The 20321-nt window shown below is 38.5% G+C and overlaps 1 protein-coding gene across 6 annotated transcripts in view; it reads left to right on the forward strand.

Moving 5' to 3' along the window:
- Positions 1 to 791: 791 nt before the first annotated feature.
- Positions 792 to 20321, forward strand: part of LOC129780409 (scavenger receptor class B member 1) — a 288806-nt gene continuing 269276 nt past the window's right edge. For 4 of the 6 annotated variants that reach the window (XM_055788665.1, XM_055788667.1, XM_055788668.1 and 1 more), the window contains exon 1: positions 806 to 1197. In XM_055788665.1, coding sequence (XP_055644640.1) covers positions 1038 to 1197 — 160 coding nt within the window. In that variant the 5' untranslated portion in view covers positions 806 to 1037. Of the gene's footprint in view, positions 1198 to 20321 lie in introns of all 6 variants that reach the window. The other 2 variants (XM_055788666.1, XM_055788671.1) reach the window with 2 other exon arrangements.

Here is a 20321-nt window from a genome sequence, read left to right on the forward strand (position 1 = left end):
AATAATTTTGAACGGCAATATACTTCGAGCAACGCAGAAACACGGTGAATGGAATTTTCTTAGGAGAAATTGAACGGTTTCTTAGAGAAAAATTAAAACAAAATCGCGAGAACTGGATACAACTTGTAAACAGTAAGATGCTCTCACTGATAATGCCAGCAATGTGTTGTTCATAGTCTGATAGTTTTAGTTTTCTTCCAATAGCGATGTGTCATCTAACCAATAGAATCAAATTGATAAAATTATGAAAATGGGTACAACCTATGTACGAAACGCATTCAATTCCGTATGGTTTTCTCCAGAAGAAAAGTTGCAATGCTCCTAAAAACGAATGTAATGTGGAATCATGGAAATCATACTTATCGCTCAATATTTTTCATCCTGCGAAGTTTCTGCGACCTTTTCTCATAACTGATTCTAAACTTTTTTCAATGAAGGTCTTAAAACTTTCATCAATGTTCAATTAGAAGGTAATATGTATAAAACGAAGCTTAAATTGATTACATTTCAAACGTAATTTAATCTCGAGTTAACTTCATGATTGAGAGTTTTTCCAAGTGCTAGTAATTTTGTATAATTCAATTCTCATCAGGAACCAAATAGGGCTTAATTTTTTTGGCTGATCTTCTTTGCGGAAATATGACAGGCGTGTTAAACCACGTTTACTGTCAGGAAAGAAATTGTAGTAACTACAAATTGCTTTTTATTCGTACACTAGAGCGATTGATTGAACCATTATGTGTATGTCAGAACACTGCATGCTGAATAATAGTGGAATCTTAGTAGATAAAAACTATTTGTAAAGTAGTCGTGTGCTCAACTAGTCTTACGCTACATATACTACGAGACCGCTTGGAATTCTCTGAAACGCGAATTAAAAAATCGTATACTATCGTCAATGACTCGTTGATATCCGATAAATATTAGCTAGTGAAGTGTTAAATTTCTGAATATTAACATCTTTTACTCTGCAGCAAAACGTACGCTCAACAGAACACGAATCAGTTTTACAAAGAGTAATAAGAACTTTGACTAATATGTTAGGAATCCGTTACAATTCAGTGCATACAAATAATTGCGAAAGCGGAACAAATGAAAGTCTATCAACGAATAGAAGAAATTTGATACGGCAGTTTTCAGTCGTCGATTCGTTTTTTCATCAAAGGAAAGCAGGGGACACAGCGCGTCAACCCAAAAGTAAGATTTTAGTAAAAACACAATAAATTGTTATTGACCTGCAATTTCAATGCATCGATTCGTAATGAAATAGTTAGAATCCACTCACTTGATTTTACACGTTTGTTCACTTTTTTCATCGACACCAGCCAGATGGTTTCTGTATCGGCATAACGGTATATCGGTTTTTATTTCATTTTTATACTATAATGATATTAATTAGGTTTCCTTTTCTTCTTCTTTTTTGCTTTAAGAGGCTTTAAATTTCTCAGTTCATTCACCTCTGCAATAAGGTTTCCGAAAAAGACTGAGGAAAGCAATTAGGGGAGGGTTGAGATGTAAATACGATTAATTTTTATAGTTACATTTTAATTTTCATATTTCTATTAAATAGAAACCTCTCTGCATGATATTTTTAAGGGGGTCCCCTGTCTGGAAGGTCGAAAAATAAAGAATTTTTGTGATTTTTTCGGGTGTTAGGAATAAAGTGAAGTGTTTGTATATTTTGGTTGTTTGTTAAGGTATATTGAGTGCATAAATAATGATTATTACGCCGTTAACAGCCCAATGCGTAGTTGCGGTTCTAAAGCGACTGGATGTCGCAGAACAAATTCCAATCAATTTTTTGAATCTTTAGGACAATACCTAAAGCGTTACATACGGGATTTTTTAAAATTCGAAAAATTGTCAGAGTGGCGACCATTTTTGTCAAAAATGAGTTATTTTCCGTGCGAAATCACTGTTAAGAAGCTCATAAAAATCTATAAAATGAGATATCAAAAAAGGATATGTAACGCTTCAGATAATTAATTGTTACATGCTGATAACAAATTTCAGTCAAATCGGTGGAGTAGGGGAACCCGGGGCAAGAGTGCTAATACGCGTTTTTTTGCTGATTTGTTCATTTATACTCCTATTTAGGTGTAGCTATGCATCAAATTGTTCAAAAGTTATGTTTACTATGAAAATGTTTCATTTACAAAAATGATGTTTTGGCTTGTATTTTTCCAGTACGGGGCAAGAATACCACCTCGACGGGGCAAGAGTGCCAATCTTATAAAAATATAATTTTTGATGAAAAAAGCACTGTGAAATTCACGGTGGTTCCAAAGAACGCAAACTCAAATTTGGATGTTTTGTCGAAAGAGTGATCTAAATTATTTCACTCTGCGATTTTATACCCTAGGTTCGGGATGTCGTGTGTTGTCAGCCCATAAAATAACTTCTGCATATTAAAGATGTGACTCACGAGTTACTCCTCCTGTTGTTTAGAAAACACAGTTTTAAAACGGCCTAACTTCTGCACATATTTGGCCAATGTTCTTCTGGGAAATCTATATTCCTTCGCAGCTCGCCTCCATGATTTGCAGAATGTACGGCAACAACCATAGTTTCCATCTGCCACTGGTTTTGGAACGACATCCGTTCATATTTACAAACCATGACCACAACAAACACAACCACGATTACACTATTTGCGTTTGACAGATCGAATTCGAGGTTACGACTATGGCATTTTTACCCCGGTAATAATGGCTCCTTTTGTCCCGGAAGTTGAGAGATAACAAATTTATTTTTTATTGAAATAAATGCGTACGATTTAAATTAATTCATACAGTAAGTTGAAGAAAAATGATTATTCTATTTGTATTTATGGGTGGAGTCATGCAAACATATAGAAACTGAGGGTATTTCGTTAATTTGCGCCTGTGCGTTCTTATATAGATTGCAGTTGTAAGAAACTCAGTTAGTATTTATCTGTTTTCCAATAAAAAATATTTAAGGTTCTGGCTGATAATATGTGAGATATATGCAGTATCTGTATAAAACAAAGTTCTATAGTTGAATAATTGTAAAAGATGGAAATAGGTAAAATAATCAGATGGGCACTCTTGCCCCGGATTCCACTAGTTAACTGCAGCCAGAAGCGATACAGTTAAGGATACGTTCGTTTATTCCCGAAATGCACGATATTATTTCTAGATGAATTAATTCGGGGTTTTCAACAGACAATCGAAACAATTTAATACTACGGTTGAATAAAAAATTCTTTTCCGCTAGCGAGAGCCTTCTAAGCTTCGTATATCACGAACCTGTCCGTTTTACCCTATATTCCCGGTTCACCCGTATTACAAAAAATTGTGAGGGGTTGTATCTAGGACACGACCGTATATTTTTGACGTAGAACTACGCAATTACATTATGCAATCCACTTGTTTACCACTTCGAATATTATTTTAGAATGCATCGAAATTTTTGTAATAGAATATGTTCTTCGTTACAAATAAATAAGATGAATGTACTTTTACGTTTGATATGATGCCTATGACTACCATAATATGTGAACAGAAGAATTGTCAAACGATCATTGTATTTTACATTTCCCTCTGAAATTATTGCACATCTCATGTTTACGTAGTTCTCGAACCGCGAAACTTCGTTCACCTCTAGTATCTGAAATGACGATTTTCCCAGGCTTCTCAGTTTAAAAGTACGTTTTAGGGAACTTATTCCGGTCTGCACAACGACAAACGAGTACAAAAGTTTTCAACACTGAAAAATACTCCCGACTTGCATAGCGGATTTCCACATTGATTTTGAAGTCCGTATTAGGGAAACACAGCTCGGTGGAAACAAAAATGCCCCCAACTAGTGTGTATATTTGCAAAGCGGATTTCCACAGGTACATCGATTTTGAAGTCTGTATTGGGAAAACCGCAAATCGGGCCAATAAAAACTTGGCAGTTGGGGCGTTTAGATAACGCTTGACATTTTACAGTTACTCAATTGTTCATCCCATGAAAAAAAAAAATATTTGTGATAGACATGTAGAAATATTTCCTATCAATTGATGCAAACATCTTTCCGATCTGTTAAGAAATGTTCGAGTTATAAGCATTCGAAATACGGGTTAGCACACAAATCGGCAGAACAAATTTATGGGAGAAAGGAAATTCTTCCAGTTTTCATGAATTTAAACCGTTTAGAGATTAACGAATTATAATAATCTTAGAGAATTTCCGATTCGATTGGTATGCAAATCATGAGAATTCGTTCACAGTGAAAATAGTTATTAACGTTAACTTTATTTCATAAAAACGTGACCTGTTTTCTGATTTGGCGCCCTTCCTGAAAGACGTAGTTCTACGTCAAAATATTGTATTGTTTTGATTTAATTTCAGTAAAAAAACAGAAAGTGGGTTATATCTATGGTATAACCGCAATGGTGACGTAGGACTATCGTTGATTCAGTGATCCTTTGTTTGAAGTTGAATCTGAATCCATTCTGAAGGAATGAATAAATGAATATTTAGGGGACTTCGAAAACGAGAGCGTTACGTTGGAGGTACAAGGTTTTATGCATCCAATATTGGATACGAAAATATCCTACTGATGGGGAAGAATAATCTTCAAAAGCTATCCTGTTAATTGCGATTAATTGAAAAATCACAAAACTAAATGTATTTGGTCATAGTGTTATACCAGGGACAGACATACAGCTGTAATTGCGTTGTACGTGTACAGCGTTGTACAGGTACCATCGTACCATGACAGACATACTTTGGTTGTACATTGTACCGTATGTCAAACTGACAAACAGATATTTTTCCAATTTTCACCACATATTTCAATGAAAAAGGTTTTTATTTAGTGTCAAAACTATCCAACACAACAAAAAAGTTTCCAATCTGAGTTATTAACTTAAAAGAAAGTCAATGAAAAGAACGTTTATCAAGTGATTTGATTCTGCTTGTTCATGCTACCCACCACTAACCGTCTATGGCGCTGCGCACAGTACAACTGTAGCCATGTACAGCGGTACAGGTACAGCGATTGTACCGAGTTGCTTGCATGGTTCTAGCGCTGTACATGGTGACAGACATACAATTTTCGAAGTACAACGCAAGTACAGCTGTATGTCTGTCATAAGTATTACATGGATAGAAAACATTCAAATAAACTCTTTCACATGAATGTATTTTTAAATTCCCAGAGGAACTGGCAGATTATTTTCAGTAACGATTAGATATTTCCACATTTTCCTCGATACTGGAAGCCCACCAGTGGTTTATACTAACTCGATAACCATCTGTTAATAGCACTTGATTGAAACATATTTGGTCACAGTGTTACATGGATAGAAAACATTAAAATAAACTCTTTCACATGAATGTATTTTTAAATTCCCAGAGGAACTGACAGATTATTTTCAGTAACGATTAGGTATTTGCACATTTTTCTCGATACTGGGAGCCCACCAGTGGTTAATGCTAATTCGATAACCACCTGTTAATAGCACTTGATTGAAAAATATTTGGTCACAGTGTTACATGAATAGAAAACATCAAAATAAACTCTTTCACATGAATGTAATTTTAAATTCCCAGAGGAACTGACTGATTATTTTCCGGATCTTTCTCGATGCTGAATGGCATCCAAACGGAAAGAATTCCGTGCGTGTATGTGTGTGTGTAACGGCTGCTTCGATGGTCACCTTCTCTTCTCCTGAAGGATCGGCTTCTCTGTGCTCCCTCACAGTTTCAAACAAACTGCTTGCGTTTCAGGGCAGATCTCGATCCTTCGCCGTCCAGCATCCTCAGCAACAATGTTGTCTTGTCGATGTCCTCACGAAAAATGAATGCGTCTCACCACCAGAATATCGCTTAAGCATGCTTTTTGTGCGTGATTGAATCGAAAGAAGGCGTGGTTTACGATGGCAATTTGGAAGGCAAACTAGAGGGGAATGAACTGAGCTCGGAACTTTCGGCGACTGAGCAATAATCGATTGCGGGCGCATACAATATTGGATATGGAAATATCCTACTGATGGGGAAGAATAATCTTCAGAAGCTATCCTGTTACTTGCGATTGATTGAAAAATCACAAAACAAAATGTATTTGGTTATAGTGTTACATGGATAGAAAACATTCAAATAAACTCTTTCACATGAATGTAATTTTAAATTCCCAGAGGAACTGGCAGATTATTTGCAGTAAAGATTAGATATTTCCACATTTTCCTCGATACTGGAAGCCCACCAGTGGTTAATGCTAACTCGATAACCATCTGTTAATAGCACTTGATTGAAACATATTTGGTCACAGTGTTACATGGATAGAAAACATTCAAATAAACTCTTTCACATGAATGTATTTTTAAATTCCCAGAGGAACTGGCAGATTATTTTCCGCATCTTTCTCGATGTTGAATGGCATCCAAACGGAAAGAATTCCGCGTGTGTATGTGTGTGTGTGTGTAGCGGCTGCTTCGAGATCTTCTCGGGGAACCGTTTGTGGCATCACTCTCCTCCTGATGGATTCCCTTCTGGCCTACGGTGTACAAACAGGCTCTTGGTGACACCGTTCATTCGCGCTTTCATGATAAACGAAGAGCTTCACCACAACAGCGACAACATGCTCCAATCACTGTTCAATTAGAACTGAGTGGATTTCCGAGCGGCGCTCGCTTATATACCGATTGGTGATTTCAATAGCCTGTTTTGAAAGCAATTTTAAGACTATTGAAACAAGTTTTTGGATCAGAAAGTAACAAGTATAGAACGCGTAGACATTTTATCTTTCGAATGAAGTGTTTATCATATCATTTCGTTCAGTTGTTTAGGAGCTATTAACGCTCAAAATCTCGGTCTCCGGCGTAACGCTTTCGTTTTCGAAACTTTGATTTTACACCCCGGTATAGAAATGAAAGACGTAGTCCTACGTCAAAAATTGGAAAACACTTTTTTGTGAAACATTTGACCGATTATTTTGACGAACAGTATATTGAACTACAAAAAACTGTTTTAGTTTTTGAGATTTTGAAATAATGGTTTATAGTTGACAGTTTACAGTTTTAACACCCCCTCCTCCTTCTATATGGGTAAGTTTATATGTTTACTTCCTCACGCCCTTGCTGTGGAAAAACTGAAGCGATACGGGTTTCCACTTTGGCTAACCAATTGGATTAATTCGTATCTGACTGATCGTAGTGCACACGTACGGATTGGCTCGTCAGTTTCATCGCCCTTTTCTGTCACCTCTGGCGTGCCGCAGGGCAGTCACTTGGGTCCTCTGCTCTTCGTACTCTTTATTCACGATATTTGCGCTGTTCTCAAATCGCCTAAGTTGATGTATGCAGACGATCTGAAATTGTTTCGTGTAGTAACATCAAGTATGGACTGCTGTGCTCTTCAAATGGATGTAGATACTCTGCTGGGATGTTGCTCAATAAATGGCATGGAGGTGAATATTAGGAAATGTCATGCGATAACATTTTCGCGACTTTGCTCACCAATCACATTTGAATATACGATGGGGTCGACCGAAGTGGAAAGAGTTGCAGCCGTCAAAGACCTGGGTATCGTGCACGACAACAAGCTAAAATTTACGCAGCATATTGCAACGGTCACCGCTAAGGCTTTCACCGTTCTTGGGTTCATTAGACGCCACACTCAGGCATTTAGAGATGTCTATTGCCTCAAAGCATTGTATGTGTCGCTCGTACGTAGTATATTGGAATACGGTATTACTGTTTGGGCCCCATACCACGCTGTTCACATCGCTCGTCTGGAACGTGTGCAGAAAAGTTTTATCCGATATGCTCTTCGTCATCTCCCCTGGCGCAACGACCAACATCTGACCACATATGAAGAACGCTGCGCACTGATTCACTTACCGACACTGCAGAAACGACGAGAATTTCTCCAGAGACTGCTGATTTTCGACCTTCTTAACAACAATCTTGACTGTGCTGAAGTTTTGGGCAAGCTTCGAATCAACGCTCCAGGTAGAACAACCAGACAATTTGTTTTCTTCCGGCAAGCAGCACATCGTACTCTATACGGACAGAATAATCCCTTGGATGTTTGTTGCCAACGGTTCAATGAAGTGTATCATTTGTTTGAATTCGATATGTCCAGAAATGTGTTTGTTATAAGGATTCAATAATTGAATTTTAGTCTGTCCGACAATTTCTTGGCGAAGACTGAATAAATAAATAAATAAAGAATAAATTATTTAGATTGAGCGACTTATTCCATTATAGTGGCAAATGAGCGATGTCGATAAAAAACGATTAAACGATTGTGGGTTTGGAGGAATCCACTTTTGCACCAAATTTCACACTTAAGGTGGGACCATAATGCCGCGCTATGCGTCGCGTTGCGACAATTGTGCTTTGACACTCAATTTTAAATATGTGTGTTTCCATTTAGTCGAACACAATAATGCGTTGCGTCATTAGCATCGTTGTACTAAACGCTAACATTTGTTCTAAACTGCTTGCGACGAATTCGTGATGACAGTGGCATGGTGTCGACGTCTGGTGGCAACTTAAAATTAGGGCCATAATTTGGGTCCCAAACTCGTTAGTGTAATGTCTATCAGATTAGAAGACACGAAGCCGGTTTTTAAATTCTAAAATTTGAATGCACATTTTCACATCATGTTATTTGATTACTTGAAACACGTGTTTCTAACTTTCATTCAACCATATGGCTAAACGATTCCAACATTGTTGCTGATTTTTTTCATCATAATACAGAGTTGTCTTCATAAACAATTTTCGTATGAGACTTTTTCACCACCTTCAAACAAAAATGTTTTTCATTTAAATAGAATACTAGTTTGATATAGAAAAGCTTATTTTCATTCATAATTTTAATTTTGAAAACATGTTCATTCCGACTGAAAATCAGCTATTCTTTCACGCTCCCCTAAACTAGTAAACGAAGCTCAATGCCGCCAGCGCGGATATGTCAATGTGTTGTTTTTAAAAACATTCAACTGATCCGTTGACACAACAAGAACAAGATTTTCATACGAATTTTATTTGGGTTTTATTTACATGATTATTTACATGATGTGGAAACAGAATGCCGCGTTGTGCGTTGCTTCTCATCAGCTGTCATTGCTTGCGTTTTGTACTAAAACATTTGCCCGACGCAGTCTGTTGATTTGCAGTCACAATCTAGCATTCGCGTCACCACTTTTAATGTAAACAAATACAAAATAAAATTCATATGAAAATCTTGTTCTTGTAGTGTCCACGGATCAGTTGAATGTTTTTAAAAACAACACATTGCCATATCCGCGCTGGCGGCATTGAACTTCGTTCACTAGTTTAGGGGAGCGTGAAAGAATAGCTGATTTTCAGTCGGAATGAACACCGTTTTCAAAATTAAAATTATGAATGTAAATTAGCTTTTCCATATCAAACTAGTATTCCATATAAATGAAAAACATTTTTGTTTGCAGGTGGTGAAAAGTCTCATACGAAAATTGTTTATGAAGACAACTCTATATTATGATGAAAAAATTCAGCAACAATGTTGGAATTGTTTAACCATATGGTTGAATGAAAGTCAGAAACACGTGTTTCAAGTAATCAAATAACATGATGTGAAAATTTTCATTCAAATTTTAGAATTTAAAAACTGGCTTCGTGTCTTCTAATCTGATAGAGATTACACTAACGAGTTTGGGACCCAAATTATGGCCCTAATTTAAAGTTGCCACCAGACGTCGACACCATGCCACTGCCATCGATAAATCGGCGCAAGCAGTTTAGAACCAATGCTAGCGTTTAGTACAACGATGCTAATGACGCAACGCATTATTGTGTTTGACTAAATGGAAACACACATATTTAAAATAAAGTGTCAAAGCACAATTGTCGCAATGCGCGGCATTGTGGTCCCACCTTTATGACGGGTTTACATTAAGGAGATCTATAGCTACAGATGGAATTATTCGCGTGAAAATAGGTGTAAACGGGTGAGAATAAATATGATACACTTATTCGAGGTATATATAACTTGAATAATTTCAGCATATGTAAACGCTTGTGAATTTCTCACTGGTGAGAAATCACTAAAGTTGGATGCAGTTCTACTTCAGGTGAATAAATTCACCGAAAATATGAATTTATTCATTATAGAAGTTCACGCTAGTGTAAACGGTTGATGCGATTTCTATAAATCTCATCATATTTCTTCACGTGAATATATCACTAGTCTAAACCCACCCTTAGTCTTTAGCATCTCGGAAATGTGCGCATATGTATGCTGCGATCTGAATAAATGGAATTCAGCAGCGCTAAGGCTGCAGGACTCCCTTGGCGGATTTTTTAAAGGGTGGCCATGCGTTATCGTAAGGGGTACATAGGGGAAATGGGGGGAATGGGGGGAATTTGGACCCCCTTAGCAATCGCCTAATATTTCCAAACCAATACGGCCTGAATAAAAAATGTCACATTGTACACTGAGCTACACTTGTTTTCTCTCAATCAATAATGTTTAATCATTATATCAACCTTCAAACTACCAAACATATCATAAAATAAAAGAGATGAATTTGATGCGGAGTGATTTGAACCGTCCGTGGGGTGGTTTGGTCCAGTGCTTGTTCATGCTACCCACCACTAACCGTCTATGGCGCTGCGCACAGTACAACTGTAGCCATGTACAGCGGTACAGGTACAGCGATTGTACCGAGTTGCTTGCATGGTTCTAGCGCTGTACATGGTGACAGACATACAATTTTCGAAGTACAACGCAAGTACAGCTGTATGTCTGTCATAAGTATTACATGGATAGAAAACATTCAAATAAACTCTTTCACATGAATGTATTTTTAAATTCCCAGAGGAACTGGCAGATTATTTTCAGTAACGATTAGATATTTCCACATTTTCCTCGATACTGGAAGCCCACCAGTGGTTTATACTAACTCGATAACCATCTGTTAATAGCACTTGATTGAAACATATTTGGTCACAGTGTTACATGGATCGAAACATTAAAATAAACTCTTTCACATGAATGTATTTTGAAATTCCCAGAGGAACTGACAGATTATTTTCAGTAACGATTAGATATTTGCACATTTTCCTCGATACTGGGAGCCCACCAGTGGTTAATGCTAATTCGATAACCACCTGTTAATAGCACTTGATTGAAAAATATTTGGTCACAGTGTTACATGAATAGAAAACATCAAAATAAACTCTTTCACATGAATGTAATTTTAAATTCCCAGAGGAACTGACAGATTATTTTCCGGATCTTTCTCGATGCTGAATGGCATCCAAACGGAAAGAATTCCGTGCGTGTATGTGTGTGTGTAGCGGCTGCTTCGATGGTCACCTTCTCTTCTCCTGAAGGATCGGCTTCTCTGTGCTCCCTCACAGTTTCAAACAAACTGCTTGCGTTTCAGGGCAGATCTCGATCTTTCGCCGTCCAGACAATTTGTTTTCTTCCGGCAAGCAGCACATCGTACTCTATACGGACAGAATAATCCCTTGGATGTTTGTTGCCAACGGTTCAATGAAGTGTATCATTTGTTTGAATTCGATATGTCCAGAAATGTGTTTGTTATAAGGATTCAATAATTGAATTTTAGTCTGTCCGACAATTTCTTGGCGAAGACTGAATAAATAAATAAATAAAGAATAAATTATTTAGATTGAGCGACTTATTCCATTATAGTGGCAAATGAGCGATGTCGATAAAAAACGATTAAACGATTGTGGATTTAGAGGAATCCACTTTTGCACCAAATTTCACACTTAAGGTGGAACCATAATGCCGCGCTATGCGTCGCGTTGCGACAATTGTGCTTTGACACTCAATTTTAAATATGTGTGTTTCCATTTAGTCGAACACAATAATGCGTTGCGTCATTAGCATCGTTGTACTAAACGCTAACATTTGTTCTAAACTGCTTGCGACGAATTCGCGATGACAGTGGCATGGTGTCGACGTCTGGTGGCAACTTCAAATTAGGGCCATAATTTGGGTCCCAAACTCGTTAGTGTAATGTCTATCAGATTAGAAGACACGAAGCCGGTTTTTAAATTCTAAAATTTGAATGAACATTTTCACATCATGTTATTTGATTACTTGAAACACGTGTTTCTGACTTTCATTCAACCATATGGCTAAACGATTCCAACATTGTTGCTGAATTTTTTCATCATAATACAGAGTTGTCTTCATAAACAATTTTCGTATGAGACTTTTTCACCACCTTCAAACAAAAATGTTTTTCATTTAAATAGAATACTAGTTTGATATAGAAAAGCTTATTTTCATTCATAATTTTAATTTTGAAAACATGTTCATTCCGACTGAAAATCAGCTATTCTTTCACGCTCCCCTAAACTAGTAAACGAAGCTCAATGCCGCCAGCGCGGATATGTCAATGTGTTGTTTTTAAAAACATTCAACTGATCCGTTGACACAACAAGAACAAGATTTTCATACGAATTTTATTTGGGTTTTATTACATGATTATTTACTTGATGTGGAAACAGAATGCCGCGTTGTGCGTTGCTTCTCATCAGCTGTCATTGCTTGCGTTTTGTACTAAAACATTTGCCCGACGCAGTCTGTTGATTTGCAGTCACAATCTAGCATTCGCGTCACCACTTTTAATGTAAACAAATACAAAATAAAATTCGTATGAAAATCTTGTTCTTGTAGTGTCCACGGATCAGTTGAATGTTTTTAAAAACAACACATTGCCATATCCGCGCTGGCGGCATTGAACTTCGTTCACTAGTTTAGGGGAGCGTGAAAGAATAGCTGATTTTCAGTCGGAATGAACACCGTTTTCAAAATTAAAATTATGAATGTAAATTAGCTTTTCCATATCAAACTAGTATTCCATATAAATGAAAAACATTTTTGTTTGCAGGTGGTGAAAAGTCTCATACGAAAATTGTTTATGAAGACAACTCTATATTATGATGAAAAAATTCAGCAACAATGTTGGAATTGTTTAACCATATGGTTGAATGAAAGTCAGAAACACGTGTTTCAAGTAATCAAATAACATGATGTGAAAATTTTCATTCAAATTTTAGAATTTAAAAACTGGCTTCGTGTCTTCTAATCTGATAGAGATTACACTAACGAGTTTGAGACCCAAATTATGGCCCTAATTTGAAGTTGCCACCAGACGTCGACACCATGCCACTGCCATCGATAAATCGGCGCAAGCAGTTTAGAACCAATGCTAGCGTTTAGTACAACGATGCTAATGACGCAACGCATTATTGTGTTTGACTAAATGGAAACACAAATATTTAAAATGAAGTGTCAAAGCACAATTGTCGCAATGCGCGGCATTGTGGTCCCACCTTTATGACGGGTTTACATTAAGGAGATCTATAGCTACAGATGGAATTATTCACGTGAAAATAGGTGTAAACGGGTGAGAGTAAATATGATACACTTATTCGAGGTATATATAACTTGAATAATTTCAGCATATGTAAACGCTTGTGAATTTCTCACTGGTGAGAAATCACTAAAGTTGGATGCAGTTCTACTTCAGGTGAATAAATTCACCGAAAATATGAATTTATTCATTATAGAAGTTCACGCTAGTGTAAACGGTTGATGCGATTTCTATAAATCTCATCATATTTCTTCACGTGAATATATCACTAGTCTAAACCCACCCTTAGTCTTTAGCATCTCGGAAATGTGCGCATATGTATGCTGCGATCTGAATAAATGGAATTCAGCGGCGCTAAGGCTGCAGGACTCCCTTGGCGGATTTTTTAAAGGGTGGCCATGCGTTATCGTAAGGGGTACATAGGGGAAATGGGGGGAATGGGGGGAATTTGGACCCCCTTAGCAATCGCCTAATATTTCCAAACCAATACGGCCTGAATAAAAAGACGGGTGGGTAATGTCGGGGACATAACCGGAGTGACGTAGGACTATACAAAGGGGACAGCTTTTGTTAAATATATATTTTAAATATATTTTATTTTCTTCTCCTACGTGCATACCTACCTATCTACCTGAAAAATGGATTAGTTTACTGTTTACTCTTTATGAATATGTTGATGGTTCTGAAAAGAACCTTTGGTGTTGTGTTTTTGTTATCACTCGATATTCCCATCTTGTTCGGTTAAACCTTCCTGTTTAGCTATTGCGTTTGCCACTCGCCACAGCTTTCACAGTTGGAAAATTTCTTCCCATCCAGCTTGTGACATGTTGTTCAGTAAATTACATTTAATGCGACGTGCCGGAGAAACACTTTGCCACTCACTGAAACTAATTGTTGCCTTGATGAGCGCCGAACCGAAGCAGCTCTGTTCTTGATGCGGGTTTTCTGATTGTCGTGAGCAGCTTTGCAAGCCAACTCGAGCACTCCGACGGCCGAAAATCTATAATCGCTGTTAGTTATACTGGTGCTCCGGCACCAATCCGTTCGTCCTAGTTACCCTTGCGGAGCAATCAGTGAATGCGACGAACAGGGAACTGGAGACCTGCACGGTTCGAGTGAGACTTTGCCTTTCCCTTAACTTGTCCTTCTTCGTTACGTCCACGATGCCGATGCTGTACAACCACACGGGTTTACGGTTTGAAAGAAAATAAGATATTTTTTTGGGGTCCGCGTGTTTTATACTCTAGCGGTACACACTCACAGGATAGAGACAAATCGGCGGACTCAGCCAGAGGGGCAAGTCCAACGAGACGAACGAATGAGCGTTAAAAGGGAGCGATGGCAAAAAAATACATTCATTACGATTTGTTCGCTGGATTGGATTCACATGCGGGCTAAAAAGGGTCCTTTTCAGGATCACAAAGTTATCTTCAATCTAAAGAGTTTATTGTTTTGTTATCACTCGATATCCCCATCTTGTTCGGCTAAACCTTTCTGTTTAGCGATTGCATTTGCCACTCGCCATAGCTTTCACAGTTGGAAAATTTCTTCCCATCCAGCTTGTGACATATTTTACAGTAAATTACATTCAATGGCACGTCGCATTACCACCACTCAGTATCGGATTGGAGGTAATTTTAACCTGTAATTGAACATTTGCGATGACAGTGGTACAGTGTCGACTTTTAATGTGGGGTCATAAATTGGACCCCGAACTCTATGTTTACAAAAATGTCCGACTAAATATGTCGCGTTGCAGGTCCGTCCAATTAGCTAAATGTCGAGATAAGTGTAAATTACTGTACTTTCAATCTAGAAGCAATTTAAGAATTGGTGAAAATCAATAATCTCAGAACAACTGCCAAATTCACATACTCATCAGATCCTGGCAAACAAATGATGAAAAAATCAATTTGTGTTTTATTATTATTTTGGATGTTTTAGAAAGCATTGAACTGTATTTCCTAAACTCTTTTTTGGTAGGTTTAATGGCCCTGAAAAGCGCCTTGTTTTATGGAATAGTTCCAATTTAGAAAACTTAGTACTCGTGGTTTTGAAAAAAACCATTTCGAACGCCCTCGATGCCGCCTTGTTCTGGATTGCCACCAAAGTAGTTTATATAAAGAACAAACTTTTTTCTTCTGCTACCTGATGCCGTTTTGCGATTGCGTTTGCCACTCGCCACTCGCTGCAACTGCCTGTTGTCTTGATGTCCACCGAACTGAATGTGTTCTGTTCCGAATGCGGGTTTTCATATTGTCGCGAGCAGCTTTACCAGCTAACTCGATCACTTCGGCGGCCGAAACTATATAACGCCGGCTAGGTGGACTGGTGAACTGGTACTAACGCGCTCGGCCTAGCTACCCTTGCGGGGTACTCCAGATCAACACGGCTCGAGCGGGATTTTGCCTTTCCCTTCACTTTTCCTCCTTTACTATGTCCAGACATGGCTGCTTGGGTTGGTTTGTTGATGTGTTGTGATGCGAACCGATGTGGTGTACGGTTTGAATGAGAATGATCGTTACGGCAGCGGAGCGGGGATTTTTAAGCTGACTGGCTGGCTCGAGAATTACGCATGTGTGAGACTGCGACCAATGTTTCGTTCATTTTTTTCTTTTTCCTTTCCAATCGTGCTTCATTCTATTTCGCTGCTGCTCTGGTTGCCCGTTTTGGTCGGTACGATTTGAGGAGCACAAAATGGACCAATCAAAAATGGGCACATAGTGCATTTTGACAATGCTTGATATTTCACAATTATTCAATTATTTATCTCAAGAAAAATGAAATGTTATACGTTATGATAGATGCGTAAATATATTTCCTATCAATTGATGCAAAAACCTTTGCGATCTATTGAGAAATGCTCGAGTTATAAGCGTTCCAAATCTTGCATTTTTTCCTACTTGTTCAGTGCCTAGAATTCCATTTCACCCCCTATATCTTCCGGTTAGACGTAGTCCTACGTCAAAAATGTCACATTGTACACTGAGCTACACTTGTTTTCTCTCAATCAATAATATTTAATCATTATATCAACCTTCAAACTACCAAACATATCATAAAATAAAAGAGATGAATTTGATGCGGAGTGATTTGGACCGTCCGTGGGGTGGTTTGGTCCAGTGTGTGTTTCATCGAAAAAAAAAACTTATGTTTATGTAAAGTATTTTGGAATAATGTTACAACCAGTAACAGTGTTCTAGGATCGATACCAGGTGTCTTGGCCAGATTCCAGACCAGAAAAATTGGATTGAGACCATCTTGAATTCTGTATGAATCTTTTCACTGTTGTTCGAGCATTTTCAAACACTTTTGATGCTTGGTCATATAAAATCCGTTCTTGATGGCCTGAGTTACTCTTTAAAGCTCTTCCTTCTTCCAACATTGTCTGCCCATCCTCTTTCTGTAATTCAACGGCATCTGGAATCAATTAGACCAATGAAAAGCCCCAAACCTGTAGGACCAATTCACCCCACAGAAACGTGTCCATGTCACCCCACACAACATGCAAAATTTTTTTATTAAATCGTTTATTTTACAGGCTCAGTTACATAAGTTTAAAGGAGCCAAACTCCTATCTGTATAGTTACAAGTATATACAAACATTTTTTATTAATTCTAATGTTAATGAAGTAGAGAACCGATTACTCGCGGTTTGCTCGAGTTTAGAAGGATGACATTTTTTTTCAGGAAAAGGATGGGATATAAGGATATGTTGACAATGTCCACACTCACATTCGCACTCACATTCATCATACTCAATTCTTAGGCCTATCTTATATCTAATATGTTCTTACATTTCACCTTATTCTATTGTTAGTAGGAAGGGATTTGATTTCTCGCGAAGGAAAAGGAAAAGGAGAATATAAGGATATAAGGATAATCACACACGAAGATCGATAGCTTTTAGGAAGACATATATTTGGGACATGTAATCAAGGTCTAACCGAGCCAACACATCTCTCACCGGCACATTGGGCTGCCTTCCTCTAGCCCGAAATGAGTTTTCTAAATTCGATCTGGCAACAAGATACTCCTCGCATGACCAAACAACATGTTCGATGTCGTGGTAACCTTGGCCACAAGCACAGATATTGCCATCGGCAAGATTAAAACGAAAGAGTAGCGCGTCTAACGAACAGTGATTAGACATGAGTCGAGAGAAGGTGCGAATAAAGTCCCGACTCAAGTCCAGACTTTTGAACCATGGTTTGAGGCTAACCTTAGGGATAATCGAGTGAAACCACCGACCCAATTCATCTTCGTTCCACTTACGTTGCCAGTTAGCGATGGTATTTTTACGGACTAAAGAATAAAATTCATTGAAAGCGAGTTGACGCTGATAAATTTTGCCAATGAGTCAGCTCTCTCATTACCCGGAATTGAGCAATGTGAAGGGACCCAGACAAAGGTAATGACATAACAGTGTCTGGTTAAAGCACTCAAAATTTCTCGTATTCTCTCAAGGAAGTACGGCGAGTGCTTTTCCGGCCTCACTGAACGGATAGCTTCGACAGAGCTAAGACTATCCGTTACAATGTAATAGTGTTCAACAGGTCGTGAGGCGACGCTGTCCAGCGCCCAGTGTATTGCTGCCAATTCAGCAATATACACAGAGCAAGGATTCTGAAGACTGTGGGAGGTGCTAAAAATTTCGTTGAACACTCCAAATCCTGTGGACTCATTCATAGAGGACCCATCAGTAAAGTACATATTATCACAATTGACACGCCCATACTTTGCATTGAAGATCGTAGGAACGATCCCCGATCGATGATAATCTGGAATTCCATGGATTTTCTCCTTCATGAACAGATCAAAACGTACAGAGGAATTGATGTAGTCAAGAAAACAAACACGGTTGGGAGTATACGAAGAAGGATCAACCTGCATGGAGATGAATTCATGATATGAACTCATGAATCCGGAGTGAAAATTTAGCTCGATCAGCTGCTCAAAATTTCCGATCACCAATGGGTTCATGACCTTACACCGGATGAAGAACCGAAGAGATAATAATTTGAAGCGATCTTTTAGGGGGAGTAGGCCTGCCAAAACCTCGAGACTCATGGTACGCGATACGGAGACAAAGATACTGAATTCGCTCGAGTTTAATGAGGTGTGTTTTGGCAGCTGATTGAAAACAGAAACTGCCATACTCTATCACTGAGAGAATAGTTGTTCGAAACAACATTATAAGATCTTCGGGATGGGCTCCCCACCAGGTGCCGGTAATTGTACGGAGAAAGTTTATTCTTTGTTGGCATTTTTTACTCAGATACCTAATATGGACCCCCCAAGTACATTTGGAGTCGAGCCATACCCCAAGATACTTGAATGACATAGCATGAGTGATCGGTTTACCCAAAAGTTGAAGCTTTGGTTTTGCTGGTCTATGCTTCCTAGAAAAAACCACCATCTCTGTTTTCTCCGTGGAGAATTCGATCCTTAGCCCAATGGCCCAGGTTGAAAAATTGTTCAAAGTATCTTGTAAGGGTCCTTGCAGGTCGGATTCGTTTGATCCTACGACAGACACCACTCCATCATCTGCAAGTTGTCTTAGGCTGCAATTTTGTGTAAGGCAATTGTCGATGTCGCTTACATAGAAGTTGTACAAAAGGAGGCTTAAACATGAGCCCTGGGGGAGTCCCATGTAGGAGACCCGACTTACTGTCGAATCCCCGTGAGAAAAATTCAACTGTTTCTCACAAAGCAAGTTATATAACATATTATTCAGCAGAGGCGGCAGACCCCGAGAGTGTAATTTGTCTGACAAAACCTCTATTGAAACAGAATCAAAGGCCCCCTTTATGTCCAAGAATACTGAAGCCATTTGTTTTTTTTCGGCATAAGCCATTTGAATTTCTGAAGAAAGCAACGCAAGACAATCATTCGTCCCCTTGCCCCTGCGGAACCCATATTGTGTATCTGAGAGTAAGCCATTCGTTTCAACCCAACGATCAAGGCGAAACAAGATCATTTTCTCCAACAATTGCCGTATACAAGACAGCATTGCTATTGGGCGGTACGAATTGAAGTCGGACGCAGGTTTTCCGGGTTTTTGAATAGCTATAATTCGCACCTGTCTCCAATCATCTGGAACAATATTATGCTCCAGAAACCGATTGAATAAATTCAACAAGCGATGTTTCGCCACATCAGGGAGGTTTTTTAACAAGTTGAACTTAATTCTATCCGTTCCTGGAGCCGAATTGTTACAAGAAAAGAGAGCAAGAGAGAATTCTACCATCGAAAACTCGGAATCAAGATCGCACCTATCTTGTGGTATATCTCGAACAATTCTTTGCACGGGAGCGGAATCGGGACAAACCTTTCGCGCAAAATTAAAAATCCATAGATGTGAATGTTCCTCGCTTTCATTCGATGAAGAGCGATTTCTCATGTTTCGAGCCACTTTCCATAATTTTTTCATTGACGTTTCTCGTGACAAACCTCCCACGAAATTTCGCCAATAAGCACGTTTTTTCCCTTTGATCAAGTTTTTAAATTGATTTTCAAGGTCCAAATACGTTTGAAAATTCTCAATGGTTCCACGTTTCCGAAAAGCTTTAAATGCGTTCGATTTATCCTGATAAAGCTTGGAACATTGGCTATCCCACCATGGATTGGGAGGCCTTTGACGAATAGTGGAGCCTGGGATGGGTTTCGTTTGAGCGCGAACCGCGCTGTCATAGATCAAACGAGAAAGGAAGTTATACTCCTCCAATGGAGGCAAACCATCGCTGGAATTGATGGCTAGAGCAATCGCGTCCGCATATTTTTTTTCCAGTCAATGTGTCTTGTGAGGTCATATGCCATGTTTATAGATTCAGAAGAATTCGACCCAATGGTGATGGAAATTTTGATTGGCAAGTGGTCACTACCGTTGGGGTCCTGGATTACATTCCACTTGCAATCTAACGATAGTGAATTCGAGCAAAGCGAGAGGTCAAGAGCACTTG

Source organism: Toxorhynchites rutilus, chromosome 3, assembly GCF_029784135.1.
Source record: "Toxorhynchites rutilus septentrionalis strain SRP chromosome 3, ASM2978413v1, whole genome shotgun sequence".
In the NCBI taxonomy this organism is placed as follows: Eukaryota; Metazoa; Arthropoda; class Insecta; order Diptera; family Culicidae; genus Toxorhynchites; species Toxorhynchites rutilus.